The 25,404-nt window shown below is 41.1% G+C and overlaps 1 protein-coding gene and 1 non-coding gene across 6 annotated transcripts; both read right to left on the bottom strand.

The window, feature by feature from the left end:
- Positions 1 to 6,595: 6,595 nt before the first annotated feature.
- Positions 6,596 to 6,668, bottom strand: TRNAK-CUU (transfer RNA lysine (anticodon CUU)). Its single transcript has one exon. It is a non-coding gene; the product is annotated as a tRNA-Lys (tRNA).
- A 2,237-nt stretch (positions 6,669 to 8,905) lies between these two features.
- Positions 8,906 to 25,030, bottom strand: LOC148018280 (outer envelope pore protein 16-4, chloroplastic-like). 5 transcript variants are annotated; one of them, XM_087661839.1, is made up of 6 exons: positions 24,839 to 25,030; positions 12,530 to 12,581; positions 12,392 to 12,447; positions 12,007 to 12,040; positions 9,856 to 9,923; positions 8,906 to 9,179 (listed from the first exon to the last, which is right to left on the bottom strand). In XM_087661839.1, the coding sequence occupies exons 1-6, from the start codon at positions 24,983 to 24,985 to the stop codon at positions 9,024 to 9,026; spliced, it is 513 nt and encodes a 170-aa protein (XP_087517965.1). In that variant the 5' UTR covers positions 24,986 to 25,030; the 3' UTR covers positions 8,906 to 9,023. The 5 variants fall into 5 exon arrangements, with proteins under 5 accessions (XP_087517965.1, XP_087517966.1, XP_087517967.1 ...); XM_087661840.1 differs by having other exon boundaries at positions 12,392 to 12,423; positions 24,839 to 25,027; XM_087661841.1 differs by lacking the exon at positions 24,839 to 25,030 and adding an exon at positions 12,766 to 23,700 and having other exon boundaries at positions 12,530 to 12,577.
- Positions 25,031 to 25,404: the final 374 nt, after the last annotated feature.

Raw genomic sequence — 25,404 nt, 5'->3', positions numbered from 1 at the left:
AAGGAGTTTGTAGATCCCTTTGCCCAAAGAGGTGCCTCGCTGACACACGAGGAAATGAAGATACAAGATTATCTAGAGAAGGTGACATTTCTAACTACCATATATTTTTATACAATGGAACTTGACAGTAGGGTGCATTGGGTCCCCCGAAGTCCACTAGTGAAATCTTGGCCAAAGATGATGCCTACAGCTGCCATGTTCGAAGTCTGGCATCTGGGGCCAAGCCAACATTTCACATGTGGACTCTGGGGGACTCGATGCATCCTACCGTCAAGTTTTGTTGCTTTCTGATAACTCTAGGTTAGTTGCTAATTATATTGTTTGATTTGACTTTGTCATTCAAGACATACTATATATAGATGAAAGCAAGGAGGAGCTCGACATGCGGATTGACAGAAGGATTCAGCTCTGAAGGAGTATATTGGCAACCTTGTTGCAATATTAGTGGTCTTTCATAAGAAGTGGTCACCACGAGGGCAGGAAAAAATTATGAAAACATGAGCTTTTAGACCTTTTCGAGCAATAATTGTGACATCTAGCTTGGGAGGTGGTGCTAGTCAAGCGATCAAAGCTTCTTTACTTATTTGACCAAACGTGTGGTGGAGCAATGTGTGTGCTTGCCACATTAGGTGACCTTGCTAAAGTGTCAGATCTGCTTCTCTTGGAGAAAGAACTGAAGGGGAAGTGTGTCATTTTTAAAGCAAAGAATGAACTTCTATTTTCATTGGAAGTTGGCCCCTCCTCTCCACCGATGAAAAAGCCAAGGAACGAATGAGGGTTCTTGTTGGCTATTGGCTTTTTGTATCTGCCATCACTATCAACCACATCGCATGTATTTTTCTTGATGAATATAAGATATTTTACTTTTTTCCTATAAATAAATATTTATTGAATAAATGTGTGGTTCATGTAAGTGTGATGATAATGTATGGTACATGAATAACGCATTTACATACGTTAACATAATTCAATTTAATTATGTCAATGCGTAGTAGTGCACTTGTGATTGTGCATAGGCAATAATGTAACTCGCATCTGTACTATGTATTACTACTTTTGATGTGTGCATACGTTAAACAAAAATTAAAAGTTGTGCATTTCAAGAAACAAAACAAAACAACTTTACTCAATTATTTGAATTCAGTACACATCGCATGAGATATTGTGTGTGTGTGTGTGTGTGTGTGTGTGTGTGTGTGTGTGTGTGTGTGTGTGTGTGTATTCCAATGTGGTAAATTATACAAAATGTTTTTCCCTTCCAAGATGCTATGGTGCTATAACACTCATTACAAAACCTTGCATTATTAATCTCATAACCTATGGAGGAGTCTCCTTGCAGTGTCGAAGCCGAACGATAAAGCTCATGGCTTTATCTGTGATTGTGGTGCACTTTGCATGGATGGCCGCTAGTTGTGTATCATCAAACAAGTCGATGAAAAACCCCTCTGCAACCGTTTGTAGAGCCTCCATAGCTGCAACAGTCCACTTTCTTGCTAGTGGGCCATTGTGCACTTACGCCCAAAATCTTCCCATCCCTTTCAGCTCCAAGTCTTGCATAACTTCTCGAACAACCTTATGAAAAGATCTTTTTGGGATGAGAAGCTCGTATCTACACTGGATTCTCTTTATTTTTTGAAGGGCCATAGCGCCCAGTTTCCATCTCCTCTTCTTCTATGTGGTGGTCATTCTGCTCTATGAAGAGCATCTGCTACTGCACTAGAGAAGGCTTCACCTTGTGCTCCAAGTGGCGAGCCTTGGCGAGAGGCCTTCCCCTAGCCTAAACGGCGACATGCTTGCTTGGTGTGTACCATGCAAGCTCGAGGAGGGCAAGACGGAGAAGAGACAAAGGTTGGGAGTGTGAGAATGGAGGAAGTAAAGAAAGCAAGATGTGAAAATGAGAAGAAGAATGAACTTTTAACCCATTTAAGCCCCAGGTGGCCAAGAGCCCTTTTTTTAAAGAAAAAAAGCATGCATGCAGGTCCCTATCTGGTTCGAAGTATAATTTTGGCTCTTGGCCACCTAACGAGTGCACATGTAAAGTTTCGTTACATTAATGCTTACAAATAGCATCTTGAGTGGCTCCAAACGCCAAACTTCAGACCAAGGGTCTGCATGCATTTTCCCAAAAAAAATAATAATTTTGGGCTCTTGGCTATCTAACGAGTGCACGTGTGAAGTTTCGTCGCATTTTGATACAATTTAGTATTTTAAAATTTATCCCACACTAAAATTATGGATGGATTGATAATCGAGAAATCAACATCGTGACTATTGGTCCTTAGAAACTTCGCACCACATAGACTATACAGAGGCATCATGAGTAAAGTCTGCAACAAGAAATGGTAAATTTTTTAATGTTTTTTCTATTGAAATTGACAGTGCTAGCAAAAACTATAAATAAGAGTTGAAAATACAACGAAGATGCACAGTTAAGGTTGAGAGTGAAGGACAAGATTAAAAATTTAATTCATATTTTAAGGGCGCGTACAACAGTTTTGCACTGGGATATAGTCATATGTCCAATGTATGAGGAGAACACTATGCCAAAAAAATATAACATTACAATCTATGTTCATTCCATTGGAACGAATGCATCCTTCACTACTTGAAGATTTCTTACAAGTTAGAAGTCCTTGAAAGTTACTGTGATGTACTTCACATGTATTGCACAATGTTGAGCATCAATCATCATCAAGTCAACTGAAAAGGCATCTACAGCACACTATAGAGCAAGCATGAAGACATTCTCTTGAATAATGGGGTGTATTCAATCTCTACCTCAATATACAACTCCTTCTTTCATGTATTCATTTTACTTATTAATAGAAACGGGGGTCCTACTTAGTTGTCACAGGAGGTAGAGCAGAGATACATAGAGAGGCACACAAAGGTGCCAAGGGAAAGGAGGATGTAAGTGATTCACTCTATTAATGAAGGTTGCGTAAACACACAGAAGAGGTCACAATAGAGCCATGAGAGAGTATAGATATAGGGGAAAATAGCTCAGAGAGTAGGGATGTCCAAAACTTTTGGTATTTTAGAAATTTATATTTTACCTTCAAAAACACTTCCAAAAAACATGAAATTTGATCAATTGGTTCTTTTTAAACCAAAAGCTAGAATATAAAAAATCCCCAAAATATCTTAAAAGGAACTTCAAAATCTCATTTTCCTTGTTTTCAATTAAAAAATCAATTGCCTCATATCTACTAATCATTTTGCATTAAAAATGAAGCACCACACTCCCGTAACTAACTCCTTTTTTATATAAAATTTGGTTGAAAAAGACTTCTTGAATGAGGAGAGAGAATGAATCTTAGTATATCTTTGTAGATAATATAAAAAAGGCAAAACGAGATTGCAAAAGTGGGGAGAGAAGAGGATTATTTTACTATTCTTCTCTCCTCTTTTCCTTGTTTTAAGGAGGAGAAAGGAGGGGCTAAAAGGCCCATTTGTGAGTTCATTTTTTCCTAATGATAGCCTTTAGAGTATCACTATCGAATGTCTCAACCATCGAATTAGGGTTCTAAAACTTCATATCTATTAAAAAGGCATGTAATTGGATTTTTTCTTTTACTTCTAGCTCAATTTTACAATGCATAAAAGCATATATTAATCAAACATGCAAAGAGACTGATACATTGTGGAAGGTAGCTATACCAAAGCACTTGGATTATAGTACCTCTTCTCTTGACTATGCCATGTTTACTTTACTAATCACTACTTGTGTGGTTTGGATTCTTTCAAGAAAGCATATAGGGGAAAATGCATTTAATATATTAAGAGAAGAAAGACCTAATTGGAAGCTTCATAGTTGAATACGAAGCCTAGCATTGTGTCTCTAACTTGCATTGAGTTTAACAATACTTTAATACACAGTTGTGGAATTGGTTCTCTCTTGTCAAAGGATGAAAAATTGTGCCATCCTCAGAATGATGTTATTGAGTGCTGAGAACAAAAGATAGGCAAGGATGAAATGAGAAAGAGAAAAATATTTGGCACATATACATTCATGGGGCATATGCACACATTGACACACACAGAGAGAGAGAGAGAGAGAGAGAGAGAGAGAGAGAGAGAGATTTCAAAAGAGATTTTCAAATGTAAATCCAAAATTTTAGTAACTAATGATATATGTAAAGACATGTAGAGAGGACTTTGGATGGAGATTTTCTATTAAGAAAGCAAGTCATGAATTGGTCTACAGAGCATACTAAATTTTGGAACCAGGCTACAAGCCAAGTCACATTTAATTGTGAAAAATTGGTATTGAACATTCATGCACAACGTTGATTATCATTCTTACATTCAAGACTCTCAATTCTAACCTCGGACAAAGATTCATAAGGAAGCTTTCAAAAATCTCAATTCTTATGATCAAATATTCATATCTAATATTAAAGAAGTATGGATTCATTAAGCATATAATATATAGACATTATATACAAACATATATTGAATGAAAATCCTTGCTTAGCTTTGCACATATTCTTTTTTTATAACATAAGTTTGTGCATCACCATGTTTGGGTGATATACATACTTATTCGATATACTAAATGCACAAAATATATTAATTTCAAAAGTCATAAGTTTGTGCATCACCATGTTTAGGTAATGTACATAGTTACTTGATATCAAAGTTAGACCTCACTATCAAAATTGCCACTAATGGTATAATTGCAAACGATGGACTCCTTTGAGCTTCCCCCCTCAAAGAGTTGTGCATGCAAGTTTCCTTGCATATGGCTCAAGTGGCGAATGTGCTTGGGCGATGAAAGGAAGATTCACTATTCATTTTCATCCTAACTCCTTCAAGAGGATCATGGTTTCAATTACTTCTATTTTTTTGTAGTTGATATAATCGGTCTGTTTCACTACACCTAAGATTCGAGTCAGCACAGTGGCTAGTCAACAAATTAAATCTAATTGAAGCACGCATGAAAGCATGTGTTCCTTCAATTGGTTGAATTGAAGCTATGCAAGTTTCCTTTCTTTTTGGAGATTGCTACTACCCTACTCCCGTAGTGAATAATCTATAATTCATTAGGGGGATGAACATAAGCATTTACTAAGTTCATACTAAGTCATTTTGAGGTTAACAACAAAGTTTATACTTTTACCAAACAAAGCATTCCTTTAGCAAACCTCTAGTATATTAAAAGTTACAATATCAATCAACTTAGATCCCTCCTTTATTGGAGTAGAGAGTTTAGGGTAAGGCATTTTTCGACGATGTAGGTCAACACATACTCCCATTTATATGAGAATACTTTCCAAGGTCCAATCCTCATCACTGGAATTGACGAATCACCTACATCCACATCATTACGCGCGCGCGCGCGAGAGAGAGAGAGAGAGAGAGAGAGAGAGAGAGAGAGAGAGAGAGAGAGAGAGAGTATTTCACAAATTTTATATTTTATATATATTATATTTTGCCCTTTCTTGATTGAAAAGTTTCCTCCCTCTTTCTTGTCTGCAACTTGTACCTACCTCCCACCCTTCTCACCTCCACTATCGTCTACGCCTTCAGATCCACCAATACAACTCTTTTATCTCCCTTCCATCCATCCATCCATCCTTTCTTAATATAGCTTGTTTCTAAATAAATCTCTTTCTTTCTCATACTTGTTTTGGTCCTAATTGCTTTAATTTCTTTTCCATTTTTTTTATTCTCTCGAAGTCAAGCCATCCAAATATAATGGTCTTTCATTAAGCTCATCTGGTTCTCTTCAACTACATACAACAAATTTTCTCTCTTTTTAGGTGCCCGTGGCTTATGTAAAATCTTTTCATGGAAAAGGAAAAAGTATTTTCATTTCTTTAGTTCTCTCAATGAAAAACAACCAAGTTGCATTCTTTTTTAGGAGTGCAATTTGAATTTTCTTTTTTTGTAGTTTCAAAAGGTTAGGTTTGTGTTTTTTTTTTTGCATGCAATTCGAATTTTCATTTTTCAAAAAGCTAAATTTCCATTTCTGAAAAGTTAGATTTGCATTCTTCAAAAAGTTAACTTTCCATTTCTAGAAAGTTAGCTTTTGGGGACATCTCTATGGTGAGGTCCTGGCAGATCTGTGAAATATAAATAGATAGATTTAGACTTTGAGAGCTATATGCTTCCTATCATCTACTCATGTAGACTTGAGATATAGTTTCATTTATTACAAGACATGAATTTAAAAGAGTTATATACGTCTCAAAATGGAGGTAGATGACTTTGATAGATTGGATGTGTTGCTATGGATTCCACAACAACTCTTCAAGGCCAACATTAAATCAAGTGTAGCGTTGAATGTTTTGTCCGAGATGGGTAGCGACCTTTTTCCAAAGACTAAACGATTCCCCATTTATTTGTGTTTTGGAGAGTAAATGAAGGGCTAATCTAATGTTTTTAAAGGCTCTAGAAGGATTCAACCCAACCGCAATGTGCCCAACATCTTTCAAATTTTGTTTGCTTTCCGGGGCATATTCGTTTTTCCGAAAACGAAGGACGATTAGTCAAAATGTTGTTTTTACGAACGTTTGAGAAAAAAGAGAGGCGACACAGAAAAACCAAACTCACCTGTTAAGGTGAGCGACAAGCGACGAGGGACATAATGCGCCGGCCATGGGGCTCGAACCCATGACCACAAGGTTAAGAGCCTTGCGCTCTACCGACTGAGCTAGGCCGGCTGGTGCAAATTTTTCGTCCAAAATCTACAAAAAAATCGGTACAAGAGCACGACTTTGCCATGCATGAAGGAGTCATCATGGCGAGGCTATCAAGACGAAATTTTCATAGCGCCTCTAGATACCATTGAAAGTCCATGCTGTGTTTCTTTTTGGAGATACTGTAAGGACCCGATGCTTCTTTGGAGCCAATGGAATAATATTTTTGGTACCTGAATTACAAGAAATATGTAATGGCGCCTCCCATATTTAAAATTTAAAGCGTTGCTTGCTCCAACAAACAGATTTTGAAATGACATAAACTACATGTTTTCTATTGTTTCAAATCTACGTGAATTAAAGATGGTACACTTAGGGATGCAAAAAAATAGTGAATTGCACCCTTCTTCGTGTATAAGTATAAAGTCTAACATAAGACTTGATACACACGTCAAATAAACGAGTTTGAGTGTGCAATGCCTTGTCTTAGCCTTATCCAATACTCAAGAGTGTAGACACCACATTATAATAAGAGCACTCATGGAAAAGGCGGAGTTTGACACATTGATTGACATTTACCAAGTGTAATGCACAATAGACTGAGATGGATGTAAGAGTATTAGGCACATTGTCCTTGAATTCCACATGCTCCTCATGTCTCCCGTTTGAGAGGATCCCTCTTCAAATTATGGAATATGACATCAACAATTGAGGTAATATGATATCTCACTTCTCTTCATATATTGCTTGTGTTTCCTTCCTCATATGTTGCTTGGATTTCCTTTGGTACATTTTGGCATACCTCTGTTATCATAGTTTATCTTCTTTCTTGTCCCTTCAACATGGATCTTGCAATCATGTTTTCGTCGTTGTAGATGTGACCTAACCACCTACAAATATAAAGCACATGTATACATCATATATATATGTGTGTGTGTTAGCTCAATTGGTTGAGATCCATGGCGTTGACCCTTTGGCCATGCACTCTACACCTAGCATCGCAAGTATATGTAAATCCAATCCACATGAATGAGTTTTCATACACACATACAAAGAGGCATACATACACATAAATACATCCATCCATGCATGCATACGTGTGTGTGTGTGTGTGTGTGTGTGTGTGTGTGTGTGTGTGAGCGAGCTCAATTGGTTGAGATCCATGGTGTTGACCATTTGGCCACATACTCTACACCTAGCATCACAAGTACACATAAATCCAATCCACGGGAATGAGTTTTCACACACATACAGAGGTGTACATACACTCATAAATACATACATCTATCCATCCATCCATACATACTTGTGTGTGTGCGCACACATGCAATTCCTGACTACAGTTTTATCACAAAAGATCGCAATCCAGAAATAACAACCCTGATTAGTCCCCGGTCATGATGTGACTATAACTGACTTCACCATGACTAATATAAACAGCTACCACCAACACATCCCCTGTGCCAGATACCTAGGAACAGCTGAGCACATAGTTAATATTATCAGTCGTTTGAGAGAGAGAATTTGTGTGTGGAAGTATGTCAAGCTTCTCCACATTAGATGTGCTATTTGTCAGAATTCTGTGGCAGAATTCAATAAGCTCCGTTTGAAATTCATCGTAGGTTAGATAACCAAAGAGTGTTTTCATTAATAAGGATAATCAGGATAACTTTAATTCGAGTTCCCAGTAGTTCAGTGAAATATAATCCCTACCATTATCCATACCATTATTAGACTGTCCCTGATTTTCTAGAAAGGGTCACACTAACCCTGTTTCCAATCAGGCAGTGGGTCTTTACTAGTCAAAGGATTTTGGAAGAACATTGCCGGCATGGGCTACTGCCTCTGCATAGGACCTGAGCAGTACCACAGCACACACCCTTTTTGTTCCCTAGTCTGCTGGAACAAGCCCTCAAAAATTCTGAAAGGCACAGGTGCAACCAGGCCCTGTCCCCCAACCTGCGCCAAATGGCCCAAGGCTCATACCCAACCTTTTAAGCCAGCCTCTACAACCCTTAACTCATAGCATTCTGCCACTGAATAGACCTCCATCTATGATAGAGGAGTCAACCTTGAGAAACCTTAGCCCGTAGTAGTTCTTGGGAGGACTTTGATCTCATTACTTGGCCCCATGTTTGGACCTTCATCCATATATTAGCTAAACTGTTCTAATGTCATTGACAAGGGCCTTGATTTAAACTTTCTTTATTATGTACTGAGAATGGAACCTTCTAAGGTGCTTTCACTAACTTCGGATCACATTAAATGAAAAACTCTGGACAGTTTATTGAGAGCATGAACCATTGGTTGCTTTGTTGGCAAGAAAGTAAATTCACCAGATATCCTGACAGGCTTTTTAGGATTACATAAGGCCTTCGCTCAGAAGCCAGTAGGTGGGTAGTTTACAGGATACAAGTGATGTACAACAGTCGCACCAATAGATGCTGCAACTGAGCTTGCAATAATTTTAGAAACACTCCCAGTTCTAGCTGCCAACAATGCGCCACTAATTGCCCCTGAAACAGTTGCATTGATCTGCAAAAATATCCAAAGCATTTCAGACAAAGAAAGTTCAAATCCACATGGCAAAGAAGGCTCTGCTAAGAAACATTGATCTACATATGTACACACATCACTGGATCAAATCTCAATGGACAACCAAGGCTCTGCTATCAAACAGCAGAATTTTAATAACATTTGAGAACAAAGGATTTATGATTGCATGCAAACAGTTCCTGCTACTACGTGTCTCGATGTTTATTGCACTTGTATTGCTTCTGAACCGTGTTACAGGTATCGTGATTCATCAGTGCAATAATGCACCACTAAATTTAGAACGTCCAAAGCAGACATACTCCTATCACCTCGATTATGTTTCATGACTTTGGGTAAAACTCTTCGTGTCCTTTTCGGTAGAAGTCACATACGTGAACATAAAATCACTAAAAACTTTTAGTGAGAATCTAACACACAACACTGAATTAGGAAAATATGGCTTTAAATTTGGCTTTACCAAGCTAAATTTACAAATACATCCATCATTGGGAGATGAAATTCCATTAAATTTCCTCTACTAGCAATTATACCATGTACTACTTTATGTAGAAAGCTTGATAAAATGTCCAAAACAGATTTGAACATGCATGCATGCAGTTGTTTGTATTTACTATACCAACTGTAAATTTAAAAGAACTTCCTAAAATAAGCTTACCCCATCTCTTTTTTGCCTCAACCTCTCAATGCCACAATTGAATCCCAAATATGTCCCTGCAAAACCACCTGCAACCCAACAGTGAATGAGCTTATCAACTTCATATCTACTTTTCTGAATCAAATATTGGCTGTGTCCAGTAACTAGGAAATTTTTGTAAGTAAAAAAGAATGTCGTTTTATGGGAGCTCACAACAGAAAACTCAATGTGGTACTTCGAATTTTTTGAAAAGTTAAGAACTGAATCGAACTCTTTACACAAAAAAACATTTTCAGCGGTTGACTTCAAGCCAACCTGCAAGGAGGCCCAATCCTGATCCACAATATGCTAGGTGATTGCCCGCACATGTCCCCTCTCACGCAATCCTTTTCTTGCATGTTCCCACGATCCCTCTCACATGCATGCTCTTGACCACATCATCTGCCTACACCTGTCCAACATATGAGCATGTGTTTGTGGGCAATGCCCAAGTGCATTACATTCTCCCCCACTAGAACCATGGCTGTCCGCAGTTGCATATCCTCCTAGTAGAGCCGAAACAAAGGCAAAGAGTCATCACCGGTTTGAGACTCATCCAACCAAACTCCCTCATCCATGGGGTAACCTTGAAACTTGAGAAAATATTGAAGCTCCTGTCTCTATGCGGCATGCAAGTAACACCTAGTTTGATACCAACTGTAAGACTCACAATCCCAAGGCACAACTCAACAGAAGAAAAGAGGACATAGGGAAGGCAAAAGAGATCCTCAAATCTTTCTTGCAGCAGTAAAACAAATATTGGCTCTGAGAGCCCAAGCTCTAACCAACACTCCAGAACCTCGAAGTCACCCAACTATTCTATCCAAGACACCTCTTCACTCTATCTCAATCCACCTCGAACAATCTTCACCTTGATCAAGCCACAAATATTTTGGCTCGCCTCAATCTCATGTGCTCCTGCGATCCTTCTCATGCACACACTCTTGACCGTGTCATCCACCTCTGCCTGTCCCATTGCCTACCCGACGTATGAGCATGTGTATATGGGCAGAGCCCAAGTGCATGGCAATGATGATGAGAAGTTCATAGAGCTGGAGTAGCTCATAAAGGTAAAGGATGAGGGGACTTGAAGGGTGTGATAGCAACAAGTGAGTAACAGCAACTAAATGCAGTTGAATGAGCTTGTATTAAAGTTGCCCCTAAAAAAGTGGCTAATTTCTTCATGTGAATTTTAGGGCATTGTAATCAACTAGGATTATCCTCAGATATTTCTCTTCCCAAGGATAATTTGTTTTGATAGTCAAACAAGCAATGTGAAAACTTAAGAAATAGCATGGAAACTAGTGCCACCTTGACCAGCCACTCTCCATGGCATATCTAATATATACAAAGGAAGCATTGAAAAGCAATAGGTGGACTATAGTAGATGGGTATAAAGTGTACCTGCCTGGTTGCTCCACAGCCATGCTGTACATGAAAAGGAGGAATGGCTATTCCCCATACAGCAACTAGCATGGAAGGCAGGTCCGGGAGATGTCTCCATATGCCAAGTAAGGCTTTGCAAACTGCATGCTTTGATATGCAGATGCCTTGTATGGTGTCCCAATTGCCCCTCAGGATAGGTATGAGGTCTGTCCAAACAGACTGCTGATATGGTACCAGCCATGTGTCAGCTGCTGATATGACAGTGGCAGGCCAACCCACATGTTGAATGGCTGTTTTCAGTCAGCCAGATTTTTGGCTTATAGTGCTGCTCCTTAATGAGTCGGAGAGACACCAGTACATCTTTGTTTCTTTCCTTTGCTAATTGATGAATATAATGTCTTTGTTTTCTTTTTTTTCTATATCGATGAAGTGATATATAAGGATCATCTGTATACACCACTTTTTAACTCATGGATCATTTTGCCCTCAATAAGGCATGACTCCCTTCCTCCTTTGAGCACCTTTCCAATATATTTTCCAATATAGCATGGTATTTTATCAGATCGAAGTCCTTTCCAACATGGAAGTACATTGTTTGGTGTGGTTTTTAAAAGAGTACAAAGGTTGAAGTGTAGACCTTAACTACAACATTCAAAGGGTCAAATTTCTGCATTAAACATTCTTAACGCAAGAGGACAGAAATATTGAGCGTCAGCCATCCATTTTGCCTCTACTTAAAATTCTCACCCCATAGAAGACTGTTTTTCCCAGCCGACTTGACCTGCATCACCCATCAATTTGCAAATCTTAGAACAGATCTATAACTTGTTTCGATTACAAGAAGTAACTAAAATTTGAGAGGAAACTGAACTTCAATCAAGAAGTAACTAAAATTTGAGTGGAAACTGGACTTCGATCAAGAAGCATGATTACAAGTAACTTAAATTTGAGTGAAAACTGAACTTTGATCAAGAAGCATGAATCAACTATAATCCAAACAATCAGCAGCATGTTCATTGAATTAAAAAGACATTTAAAGTTTTTGAGCATGCAAACATAAACAGTAAATTCCAAATGAAATTAGACAATGTCTTCTATATCAAGATTTTGCATGAAAAAAAATTCTACTTACCACAAACAGAGCCCGCGGAAAGCCTTTATAGCCTGCAATGCAAAAGGCAGAAAGACCTACTTACTGAAATGTTGAATTTTTATTCTGAAAATTTGAACATAAACAAAAGTGAGCACCAATTTTGACACTTGGCCTCACCTTCTTTCAATGAGTCATGTGATCCTGCAAGGAGCCCCCAACCAACACCTGCCTATAGTGAGTATATGAGTTTTAAACAATGTGTCAATAATTTTATATCAAGAAAGGACATTCACATAGCTCTAACAAATTGTTATGAGTTTCAAATGTGAAAATGAAAATGTATGGTTATGGACACCATAATATTGTACTTCTGTACAGATTCGCCTAGTAAAGATCGAGGGCATCCTGCTGACCTGTAAGTCGAAACTGTTGTTGATACTCCTCTGAATGGGTCTGCCTATGCTGCATATATATGACTGCCATAGAATGCGGTTCCTCCCTCATATAGATAGTCTTCCACAAACCTTAACCTGGCTGTTGTCCCCAAACAGCAGCAGCAAACAGCAAAACTGCAAGAAGTCTCCACTTCTTCACATTAAAGGAACACTTCACCCATGTTGGATGTCACAATATCACAAGCATGTGACCTTACTTTGGAGCTTGGGCATGCAGCAAACAGCAAAAATGTAAGGAGTCTTGTCACAAAGAAGTGTATTTTTAACTTACTGCTTTGGCATAATTAAGTTGTGCACATGTGAGGTACACATGTGAAGTGCAAGTTAATTTGGAAACAGTGACAGTCCAAAACCCAAGTTGGGCAATGGGGGGCACTGGCAAAAGTTGTGACAAGGTATGTTAGATAGGTGCTAGCAAGTGCCTCGTGACAACCTAGGCTCTAGGACCCTTGGAAATGACTTGGGATGTCATTGGGCTAAAGAATGTTAGAGAGTGACATTCCCTGGACAGGCACGTGCAGTTTTCAGCAGGCAGTCCACGTGGCAAGAGCGCAGGCAGCAGGGCACATGACACGTGGAAGGTCGGCCAAGAGTAGTGTGACGGGTTAGGCACGAAGATCGAGACAATAGGAATTCCTTAGGTGCAAAGAGACAAAGAGAGTGGGAGAGAGCAAAGCAAAGAGTGTGCACAATTTTAGGTACAATGATGAGTGTGTACCTTTAGGTTTTTAGATAGATATATATGTGTATGTACAAGTGCTAAGGGTGTGTTCACATCCGAGCACATTTAAAGGCACAAGGGCCTTTATTCCCAACAACCTCCCAATGAGCCTTAAGAGGAGAAAAGAATCAGCTAGGTCTAGGTATGTACAGAGCTAAAATACATATATCTATCCAACTCCCATCATCTGTCGGCAATGAGCAAACCGCTTTGCTGAAAGACCCTTCGTGAGAAGGTCTGCAGGATTATCATCTGTATGCACTTTGACAAGCTCAATGCTCTTGCTGTCAAGTACATCTCTAATGAAGTGGTACTTCATTTGTATGTGTTTTGTCTTTGCATGAAAGACAGGATTCCGTGCTAGCATGATACCAGTCTAACTATCACAATGGAGAATATGTAACTTTGCGATGCCAAGCTCTCCCACCAGATGTGAAAGCCATAAAGCCTCCTTGCATGCCTCAGTGGCAGCCACATACTCTGCCTCTGTAATAGACAATGCAACACACTTTTGTAGCCTGTAGATCCAAGAGACTGCTCTTCCTGTGAAAGTAAACGCATACCCAGAAGTGGACTTTCTGCAATCCGCATGACCAGCATAGTCTGCATCCGTAAAGCCAACAACAACAGATACCTTCTACTTTCCAAAACAAATGCACAACTCCTTTGTGCCTTTGAGGTATCTCATAATACCTTTCACTGTATCCCAATGCTTCTTGTCAGGGTTTGCCATGTATCTGCTAATCACTCCCACTGCAAAGGTAATGTCAAGACGTGTAGGAACCATAGCATACATCAAACTGCCAACAGCTGAAGCATATGGTATCTTGGCCATTTCAGTCTTCTCATCATCAGATGTAGGGCTGTCCTCTGCACTGAGTTTCACATATGGAGGCAATGGAACCCCAATTGTTTCCCCCCCCTCCATATTGAAATGCTGCAAAACCTTGGAGATATACTCGTGCTGAGATAGATAGAGTAAGCCTTCTGATCTATCTCTGAGTATTCAAGAGATTCCATTTCTGACAACATGGCTTTATACCATTTCTTGCTGTCATGTCTATCCATTGCTTCCTTGAAGTAAGACAATTCACCACAATCTGTCAACATGACATAATCAGCCACATAATTTGCACCAGAATGAATCTACTAGGTTGTCTAGTAGCCCTAGACGATCTCCTAACCCAATGATCATTGTTTGCTAGTTGTTGAGCATTTTCAGCTTGCTGTCTTGGCATTTCAACCTGCAAATCAGCATTAACAGCTTGCTGTCCTGGCTGTTCCTGCACATGTAGTGGCTCATTATCATGGGCAATAGCTGGCTGATCATTTTCTGCATTTACAGGTTCATTTACAGCAAGTATTTGCTGCTATACAGCGGACATATTTTGCTGTCCAAAATGTATTTCTTCCCGAAATACAACCCTACAAACCTCCTGAGTCTTTTCGGACTGTTTATGCATGCGATCTTCCCAGGAGATAACATCATTGCTGCGTACTACTTTCCTTTTCTCAAGATCCCACAGTCTATACCCCATTTCACCCTCGTCACCATATCCTAGGAAAATGCATTTACAGGACTTTGGCTCAAGTTTGCTACGTTTTTCTTTACGAATATGCACAAAAGCCTCGCAGCCAAACACTTTCAGGTGAGCATATAAAGGTGGCTTGCCCGACCATGCTTCTTGGGGAACTCCCCTCCCCCAACGACCTATTTGGTAACCAATTAATCAAGTGTACGCCTGTCATAACAACCTCTGCCCAAAAACCATGGGGTAATGCAGCATGAGACAGCATCGTATGGACCTTATCCTGTATGGTCCGATTCATACGCTCTACAACTCCATTTTGGGGTGGATTATGAGGGGCAGTGAGCTCCCTCTTTATCCCTTTGCTATCACAAAACGCCTGAAAGGCCTTGGACAAATATTCCCCACCATTATTAGAGCGAAGACACTTGAGTGTCTTATCAGTTTGATTTTCAACCAATGCCAAGAATTTTTTGAACTTGAATTGCAACCCTTCATCCTTGCTACGAATAGGATAAACCCATACCTTTCATATAGCATCATCGACAAAGGTGACAAAATATTTCTTTCCTCCTAAAGATAATCTTGGCATCTGACATACATCTAAATGTACTAACTCTAGAGAAGAAAATTTCAAAGAAATAGACTTTTTATGAGACATCTGTGCATGTTTACCATAAATACAATGATCACAATGCTCAAAATCAATATAACGAAAACAAGGCAAGTAACCCAAACGAGAAAGCAATTTCATTCCTGTTTGACTCGTGTGTCCCAACTGGCCATGCCACAAAGAAACGCTTGGCTGCTCAGTCACGGCAACAACATGATCACTCACACTAGATACATGGAGAGGATACAAAGTATCACTTTTACAACCTCTAGCAATCACTCTAGATCCCTTACAAATCTTCCATTTTCCATCACCAAAGGTGGTATGAAAACCACTATCATCTAACTGCCCTGTGCTAATCAAGCTCTTCTTGAGCTAAGGTACATACCGTACTGCTGAAGTGTAAAGACAGAGCCATACTGAAACTGTAACTGCACACTGCCAATACCTGCAATGTCACATGTATAGTTGTCCCCAAGATGGACAGCACCATGTTGACCCCATGTATAGACAGAGAATTACTCTCAATGAGGGGTGACATGAAAGGAAGCACCTGAATCGAGAATCCAGGTATGCATGTACACCAAAGTGTGAAGAGACCAAAAGTGCGTCATTCCCACTATCCTCGCTGTCATGAATGACTACATTCACCTCTTCAATTTTGGCACTACTCTTCTTAAGTTGACCCTCTTTCTTCTCTTCCTTGCTATCATCTGTCTTCTTGCCCTTTCCTTTCTCTTTCTTCCATTTGTAGCAATCACATTTAAAGTTACCCTTCTTACCATAATGGTGACGTTCAATATCTTTGCCACATGATTTACTATGTCCCTTGCTATCACATTTTCCTTTCTGCTGTGATCTTCCCCTAGTATGCAAAGCACTAGAAGACTTACTGGATGCATTGTTCTGCAGATTCATTTCTTCCATGAGTAGAGCACTCTCTACATCAACATACAAAAGAATCGCATTCGAATTGCTCATAGCAGTCCTGAATGTATCCCAACTCTCTGGGAGAGTGCAAAGCAAGAACGTAGCCTTAAATTCTTTATCAATCAAAAACTTCAAGGCAACCAACTGGCTGAAAATAGAGTTAAACTCACTCACGTGAGTAGACATTGTTATACCCTCTTTCATACGCAAATCCATAAGATTTTTCAGCCAATACACTTTGCTTGCAGCACTTTTCTGTGCATACAATTCCTCCAATCGAGTCCATATAGCATATGCAAAATCCAAACCTTCAATGTTAAACAGCAAGGCATTAGAAATCGACAGCCCATTTAACTCATCCCAATGTTCCTGTTCCATGTCCGCGGGCTTTGCCCCTTTGGTTTTAATCAGCCATGCCTACTTTTGCAACAGGATATTGTAGCACTGTTTTTGCCAAACTGCAAAGTTATGTGCTCCTTCAAGCTTCTTTATGTGCATGAGATTACTGTTGTCACTGCTGCCAGCCATGATTTTCAGCCCAAATGTGACCAAAAAACAGCAAATGCAGGCCCAAACTATCACCCAAGTGACCAAGGTACAAACAAGTACCAATCAGCAATAAAAGACCACGTAGAAGCACAGACTTCAGATCTGTAATTAAATTTTCAGAAGCACCAAACCATGTGCTACAGCATTCCACAACTGATTACAGCTGTTCCAAGGGCATATGCATCACATTACATGAGAGATCCCAAATTTTAGCTGCAATTTCTGTTGTACATGTACCCACGAGCATAAAATTTGACACACGCGGTCAAAAGCCCCAAAATTTTTGTGCTCAAAGCATCAACCACACATCTGCATTTTCTCTGTCAAGCATAGAACAGGTCAATTCTGCAAAAATAGAGCAATTTCAGTAAAACCCCCAAATTTCACCAAGTGTTAATGTCCAAATTGCATGGAATTGAACCTGCATGTACATAGAATGACCAAATGGTACACAAATTTTGCCCAAACTGCAAAAGCCCCAAATTGCACAGGGTCCAATGTGCATCAATGTTGAGAAATTGGGTAAATTTCAGCCCAATTTGTGCTTGTACATGAAAAGCCCCAAATGTCGGAGGCAGAATGTCACAAATTCCTGCAATTTTTGAGACAGATATCACTGTTGCATCTTGCTCGCACCGAATCTAGACAAATCCCCAAATTTTCCAAGTCCTGCGTGCACTAATTTCAGTTAAATTGAAAGAATTTCACTAAAATGTGAAAAAACCCTAAAATTCCCAAGCAAATGTGCACTGACTTTGCAATTTCTGAGTCAGATTGTCCAATTCTGTGTTAAGATCCCCAAATTCATGAAAAGCCCCAAATTTCTGGGCTTGAATTGCACGGAAATTTGTGTTGTGCCTCCACACAAGAATCCTTGCTAGGGGAACTTTTAAAAAAAGAAATTTGAAGGAAAAAAAATGTTGAACAACAGGTCAACGGACCCGCCGTGTAAGTTGTTGCCTGGTACCTATTGTCGCATCGCGTGTCGACAGTCTCGCCAACTAATCCGTCGCATGTGGAGGTCGCCACCAGTGATTCCGTCATGCAGCTCGCTCGTCACTGCAACTGCCTGTCACGTGTTGATGGTTGCACTGGCCTCGTTGCGGCAACTAGTCGTCACCAATCCAACAGTCGTCGCCCCAGTCACCAGTCCAACAGTCTTTGCATGCAGCTCCCTCCAATCTCGTCTCTAAGCCGTGCAGCGTCTGACGTCAGCGCTGCCATGCTACAGCTCCCGACTCTCCACACTGGGGCCAGGCACACTCTCCACACTAGAGCCTTCTGCAACTCACGACCTGCTCACCTGTCCTACTCGAACTCCGAGAGGTACGAATGCCTCAACTGCAGCTCTAATACCAGATTACAGTGACGGGTTAGGCATGAAGATCGAGACAGTAGGAGTTCCTTAGGCGCAAAGAGACAGAGAGAGTGAGAGAGAGAAAAGCAAAAAGTGTGCACAATTTTAGGTACAATGACGAGTGTGTACCTTTAGGTTTTTAGATAGATATATATGTGTATGTACAAGTGCTAAGGGTGTGTTCACATCCAAGCACACTTAAAGGCAGGAGGGCCTTTGTTCCTAACAAAGAGCAGGTGACACGTGGCAATCGAACAGTAGTTGGCTGCATGTTTTTTCATGTTTTTTCCAGCCTGTTTATGGGCCCTGATTCCAATGGTTTTAATCAGTTGTTTTCACAAATTTCAAGCAGCAGATCGTGGAGAGTGCTCTCGAGGTTGACGGAGACTGAGATCTTCAAGGAGGAGACATAAGCAGATATTCTCTCTACCCCCATGCATATTTCTGCATCCTTATACAGCATTCACTGTAGATTTTCTGTGTTTCACTGTCTCTTTCTGTCTCTCTCTCCTCTCCTTGTTCAATCTTCGTCTTGGTCATTTGCTTCCACATTGCTTCACTCTAACATGGTATCAGAGCATTGAAGGACTGACCTTAGACCCGATTGAAGAGAAGATTTCAGCGCAATACAAGGTTGCGTTTTCAGCATTCAGGTGCGAGCAGGTGGGCTGCGCATCAGAACAAGCTTGAGGCGAGCATGGGCATGCAAGAAAGGAGATTTGCTGAAGTTGCTGCTGTTTTTTTGCTGTTAGAGAAGGAAGAAGGCTGCATTTTGGGTCTTCAAGTGCAAATTTTGCCTTTTCATTGCCTGCGGCGGCAGGTGAAAAAGGAGCAAGACAAGTGAACCATAGCCCTAGTAGGCTGTATTCTCATAGTTAGAGGGGGCTGCTCTTTGTGCTTTGTGCTGGCATAGTAGGTGAAGATGTCTTCTGAGGTTGAGATAGAGTTTCAAGCGATCATGGACCAGAAGGTGCCCGTCTTACCGGCTCTTCCATCGGATCAAAAGCTCGCTGGCGAGAATTAACACATCTGGCGGGTCACGATGCTTGCCATTCTGAAGTCCTATGATTTGGCGGAGTTCATTACGAAGGCTATTCATCATCCTTCTTTGCGGGACGAGTCGAGACTCTCTTCTAGTGATAAGGTGGAGTTGGCAAAGGCTCGGGCACATTGGGATAAACTCAATGCTCGCATTCCCTCGTTTTTATTTCCGTCATGTATTACAGCTGTTATCTCTCATATTGAGCATTTGATGGTGGCCCGAGAGGTATGGCTATAGCTTGATCAAATGTACAATCGGATGACTATCATGAAGCGAGTTTCTTTGGAAGTGCAAATGCAAACCATGAGTGTCAACAAGTCATCTTCTATGCGGAAGCATATCGACAAGCTGAGGCAGCTTCAGATACAGGTTCAAAACGCAAGGAAGGTGATCACTTCTGAAAACATGGCGATAACTCTTCTTTCATAGTTACCAACCTGCTTCAGTGGTTTTTATTCCGCCTTGATTGATTCAAGGCGATCTGAGGCTCTTCAGTGGGAAGAGTTGGTTCCTATGGTCTTGGACCAAGAGGAGGAACTAAAAGAAGCCAACGCTTTCGAAATCTGAGGCCTTAGTTGGTCAATCCTCTCAGAAAAAGGAAAAGGACCAAAAGAAGGAGGAGGACAAATCTAAGAAGAACAAAGAAAAGGAGTCTACTTGTCACATTTGTAAAACAAGTCACTCGAAGAAGAATTGCCCTGACAAGGAGAAGAATGAGAAATCTTCAAAGGATTCCGGAGCAATGGCTGCTCCCTCATCACCTGCTTTCCTCCACTTGGAGGAGGTTGAAGATTCGACCTTGATGGCTTCTGCTGCGTTGATGGCCCCATACACTCAGAAGTGGATTGTTGATAGTGGTGCCTCCCGGCACATCACTCCTTCAGCAGGTATTGCTCATCTACGGCCTTCGCATGGCCAGGTTCTCATTGGGGACAGTTCGTCTTTTTTCTATATAGAGACAGGGCAACATGCATCTTATTCCAAATGGACGTGGTGGTGCCCATACATCCAAGGTAGTTTATGTGCCGACTTTGGGGTACTATCTTCTTTCGGTGCACAAGATTCTTGATAGGATTCTTTTCAGATTCTTGATCGTGGATCGAGATAAGTTCTTTCTTCAAGTTATGAGGAGAATGGAGTCTACAAGTTGCGGTCTTCTTCCGCCTTGACTTCTCTTCTTCTTACCTCCCAAACTCAGTCCAAGCTTTGGCATGCTCGGTTTGGCCACCTTAATTATGATTACCTTCGGGAGGTGTCAAAGAAACGGCTTATTCAAGGTTTGCCAGATATTGTGGTGAGCCAGTAGCCTTGTGTATCCTGCATCCGTGGCAAGCAAACTCATGGTGTTGTTCCCAACAAGGCTTCAAGGTGGTCTTCCGCACCCTTGGAGCCTGTTTCTATTGATCTTTGTGGACCGATGAGGATAGAGTCCCTTCGAGGGAGCTTGTATTTCATGCTAATTGTGGATTATTAGAGCAAGATGACATGGGCTTATTTCTTGAAGCTGAAGACAGAGGCTTTCTCCAACTTTAAGGATTGGTTGCTCTTTGAGAAGAATCGGTCAAGCTAGAAGTTAAAGCCCTTACGATCAGATAAGGGCACAAATTTTGTTTCTAATGAGTTTGCTCGTTTTTGTGCAAATCGTGGTATTCACCAAGAGCAAACTGCACTATATTTTCTGCCCCAACAACCTGCACTACCTCGCACCACTCGAATGCTAATATATCTGCACTCTTTCCAGTCTCTTAAAGCATCATGACTACCAATGAAGTATACATCCCCACGAGAATATGTGACAACACCATGTATGGACCTATGGCATGTGTCACTCCATCCATCTGCTATGAATGTCACTCCATTTCTTGCCCATTGATTGCGAATATTTGCTGTTGCAATCTCTATGGCTGCTTTCTCCTTCTGAAGCAATGTAGTCCTAATAGTTTCTGATACAGGAGACTTATATGTGGGTCCATACTCTACAATCTTTGTCACCATATTTAAAAAATAAGGTGACCTGGCTGATTTGAATGCAATATGGTCATGTTTAAAAAAGCATGCCACTGTTACATTTGTTTCCTCTTTTTTCTTTGGTTCCCATGAAGTGTGCAATAAACTTTGTCTAACACCACGCCAACCTGCTGCCACACTGATGGCCCACGAGAAGGCTGTGTAGCCACTAATCTTGGTGGTCTTCTGCATGAAGCACCATGCTCTATTGGCCTTGGAGTCCATATTGTTGGATCCACTGCTATATTTGGTATCCTCCTGGCATGTGAATTCCCCATAGAAGTGGCTATGCGGTCAAGTAGCTCCTACCTTTTCTCAATTGATACATTGGTGCAAAAACACACCTCTTTTCCCTCCTCATGTAGAAGATGGGCTCTCACTTTATCAGTCCCACTAGTGCGAGTATAAGAGCAAAGTTTGCATTTCCAAGGGCAAGCCCCTCCACCTCTCAATGGCACCCCTACATCTACCTCATCCCACCATGACCAAGTAGTGCTTCGACTTCGTCCAGTTGTTGACGAAGTATCTGCTGAGGATGATGAAGATCCCATAGATATCAATGCTACCATCTATATAAAAGTGAGAAATAATCAGTAAAGTTCAATGAAATTGCAAAAATTTGCAGTCAAAATTTCAACATGTATGTGTTAAATGTTTGCTAAAAATGCTCGAACTTTGGTGCTACTTCAGCCTGCATTCCTTTTACTGAAAATGCCACAAATTTGGGGCATTCCAACCTGCATTCCCTTGCTGAAAATGCCCCAAAATTTGGCATATTTTTAGCTCCCAAATTTGGGGCAATGACTAATTCAAAATGCCACAAATTTGGGGCATTTCAGCCTGCATTCCCTTGCTGAAAATGCCCCAAAATTTGGTGCATTTTCAGCTCCCAAATTTGAGGCAATTATTGATTCAAAATGCCCCAAATTTGGGGGCTCTTTTAGATCCTGGGATGATGTCCCAATGCCCCCAAATTTGGGGACATTGCAACCAAATTTGGACCCCATTCCTTGAGAAAGCCCCAAATTTTGGAGCAACTACCAACAACTGATCCAAAATGCCCCAAATTTGGGGGAGATAATGGTTCTACTGAACAAAAATCATTAATGAGTAGACAAACACTTTGGTTGGTGCTTGATACGAGATTCCTCACTTGATCATGGGCCGGAGTTGGGCCAAGCAGGCGAGAGAGGCAAGCGAGAGCAAGCAGGCGGGGCAAGCGGGAGCAACAGGCAAGGCAGGCAGGACAAGCGGGAGCAAGCAGGAGCAGCAGGCGAGGCAGGCAAGACAGGCAAGGTAAGCAGGAGTAGCAAGTGAGGTAGGTGGGACAGGTGAAACAAGCAGGAGAGGCGAGGCCAGCGAGAGAGACGAGAGAGGCGGGAGTCATCGGGCCACCAACAAATCGCAACCCTAAACGAGCACCAACAAACGACCTTTTTTTTAATTTCCATTGCTAGAATGGCCGTTCCAAACAGGGAACGACCCTGGAACGGAAGGGAATGGGACATGGAATGGGCCAGAACGTTCCGCCAATGTTTCCTGGGCTCGGACCTCCCGTAACGCGTTCCCTGTCTCTATGCTTGCTAATCACCTTAGACAGACAACAAGGGGAGTTTGGATTGCAAAGGGAACAAGAAGAATCCCATTGTAAATCGACTTCTACTTCAATAAAGCTAAAGGAGCACTAGTTTTGGGGCCAACCAAAGTGTCCTTTGTCCAAAGATTAGTAGGTAAACTTGTATTTTCAATTTTGCAATAAATGCTTAGTATTGTAATTAAGTTGTAATCAAGGAATTACCACCCATCCACTGAGGGAAGGCTGGTTTCACCATGCCAAGGTAATGGGATTTTAGCTGCCAGAGTAGATGATATGGGCTGTCTTTGTGCATGCTCTAACTCCTCTGAGGGTCAACAAAGATACAAAATCTCTAAACTCGCATCAGAACATTGTCAACATTTGATCACTACCAATGATCATATACAACCACAAACTACTTCTAGCTTAATGAGGTCAAAGGCAAGAGGGAACCATAAGATCCATCAGCGCCGATCTGCCAGTCAATTGTATAACCATGTAAAATAGTACCTCTATGGCAGAGCTTCATATTTAAAACCATTGGTGTAGTAGCAAGAGTACTCTCTATTACTAAATTAGTTTGAAACTATCTCATATAAGGAAATAGTACAACTGACCCAAGTTGATTATCTCAAAATAGTCCATAGCTGATGCATGATGTCATGCAACATAGCAGCTATAAACCTGCAAAATACCAAAGCCGCAAGAGTAGTCTCATACCAACAAGGTACAAACTTGTTAGATGAAGAGGGAAAATCAGCCCCCTCTCAAGGGTATTTGTCAAACACATCATGGCTTATGACAATTGAACACAGCTCTAGAGACTAGATCCCAAAGCCAAAATAGTGTTGTAGCTGATGAAGGTATGCCATTTGAACTTAAAGTCCAACTTGTGCATTTCAACGTCCGAAAGATGTAAATAGGCATGATAACAGAAAATGTGTGAGAAGCACATGGCATATACCTGTAGGGTGCAGGGTTAAGAAGATAAACCACAATGGTAACAGCCTCCACCCAAAGTAAATGATGAAGTTGTCTCCCTAGAGCGTAGAGTGGGCCATCTCTACAACCATCCAATTCTACCCACAACCCATCTGCTGTGGGGATTAGGAACAAAGAATTAGTGTTTCTATAATTGACAGTTAATAAACTCACCACCATTTTCCTCATTGTAGAACCTTCTGATCCATTCTCCTCCCAGGAAAGGCACGGGTGGGCAGCTGCTGCTTAGGTAAAGGGGTGAGCAAATGTGCACAACCCATGAAAGTTGACCAATTTCTACCTTGAGCAGGTTTGAGATCATCCTCTAGATAGGTTTCAAAGCTTTCCTTCTGTTATAGATTCAAGTGTTGTACATGAGCTCAAGTCTTGTTTAGCATATGTTTGTTGTAAAGTTATCATCTGAATCATTTTCCAGTATAAGAATCTGCCATGTGCTTGATCACACACATAACCTTCTTCATCTTTACAAATTACACAGACATGAAAGTAATCCCAGCCTTGTAACCACATGCAGCATCTCGAGGTATTGTTTGGATGCCTCTCCTTTCAGCACATGTCCTCGCTTGACACCTTCAGATTTACGACCAAACCTCAAACAAGATGTGCTGATGGTGTGCCTAGTTAAATGTGCAGGATCGCTAGCTGAAATTTCATGCAATGGCACTTTCGCCTTTTCAAAGTTATGGATGTCAAGGTGGTACTGACCAGGCCAAGTCGAACGAAGCCATCGACCGTGCGAGCAGAGCAGGTCGGCCCTTCCTCCCTCTCCAACAGCGCTCGTACACTCATCGCTCTTCTGCCTTCTTCGAACACGATTGCCTCATCAGAAATAAGGCGCGACCATCGTGTCATGTATCCATACAAGTGTTCCCTGGATGTCTCTCCCGATTTAATAGATAGTAGATAGAATGTATACTATTAGGTAAGGAGAGGTGGGGGCCGGGTGCCACGTGGTAGCCCCACCTCCCCACAAAAAAGAAAGAGAACACGGGGACGGGTGCCATGCATCCAGCAACCGGCCCCTCCGCCCCGGCAAAAAATATTTAAGGATAGGTGGGGGCAGGTGCCATGTGGCAGCCCCCCACCTCCCCCAAAAAAAAGAAAGAGAATGCGGGGGCGGGTCTGGCACCTGCCCCCCAAAAATCGTGCCCGCCTTGACGCGAAGTGCCGAGGCGAGTCAAGAGGCACAGAGCACCTAGTAATTAGTAAAGGAGACCAATGAGGCACGCTCCATCTACGACAAACCAAGGTTGTTTCGTTTAAATAATAAA

This window comes from Lygodium microphyllum, chromosome 21, assembly GCF_053477565.2.
Source record: "Lygodium microphyllum isolate KBCC chromosome 21, Lygodium_microphyllum_v1.1.10, whole genome shotgun sequence".
Classification (NCBI taxonomy): Eukaryota; Viridiplantae; Streptophyta; class Polypodiopsida; order Schizaeales; family Lygodiaceae; genus Lygodium; species Lygodium microphyllum.
This window is presented reverse-complemented; position numbering and strand designations above follow the sequence as displayed.

Bases quoted from the DNA above. Each gene is read 5' to 3' on its own strand.
- LOC148018280 (XM_087661839.1), bottom strand. From the start codon at position 24,985: ATGACACGATGGTCGCGCCTTATTTCTGATGAGGCAATCGTGTTCGAA. The intron at 12,448-12,529 runs GTGAGGCCAAGT...TTCAGTAAGTAG, and splicing joins ACATGACTCATTGAAAGAAG to GTCTTTCTGCCTTTTGCATT. The intron at 9,924-12,006 runs GTGAGAATTTTA...GTTGGGTTGCAG, and splicing joins GAAAAACAGTCTTCTATGGG to GTGGTTTTGCAGGGACATAT.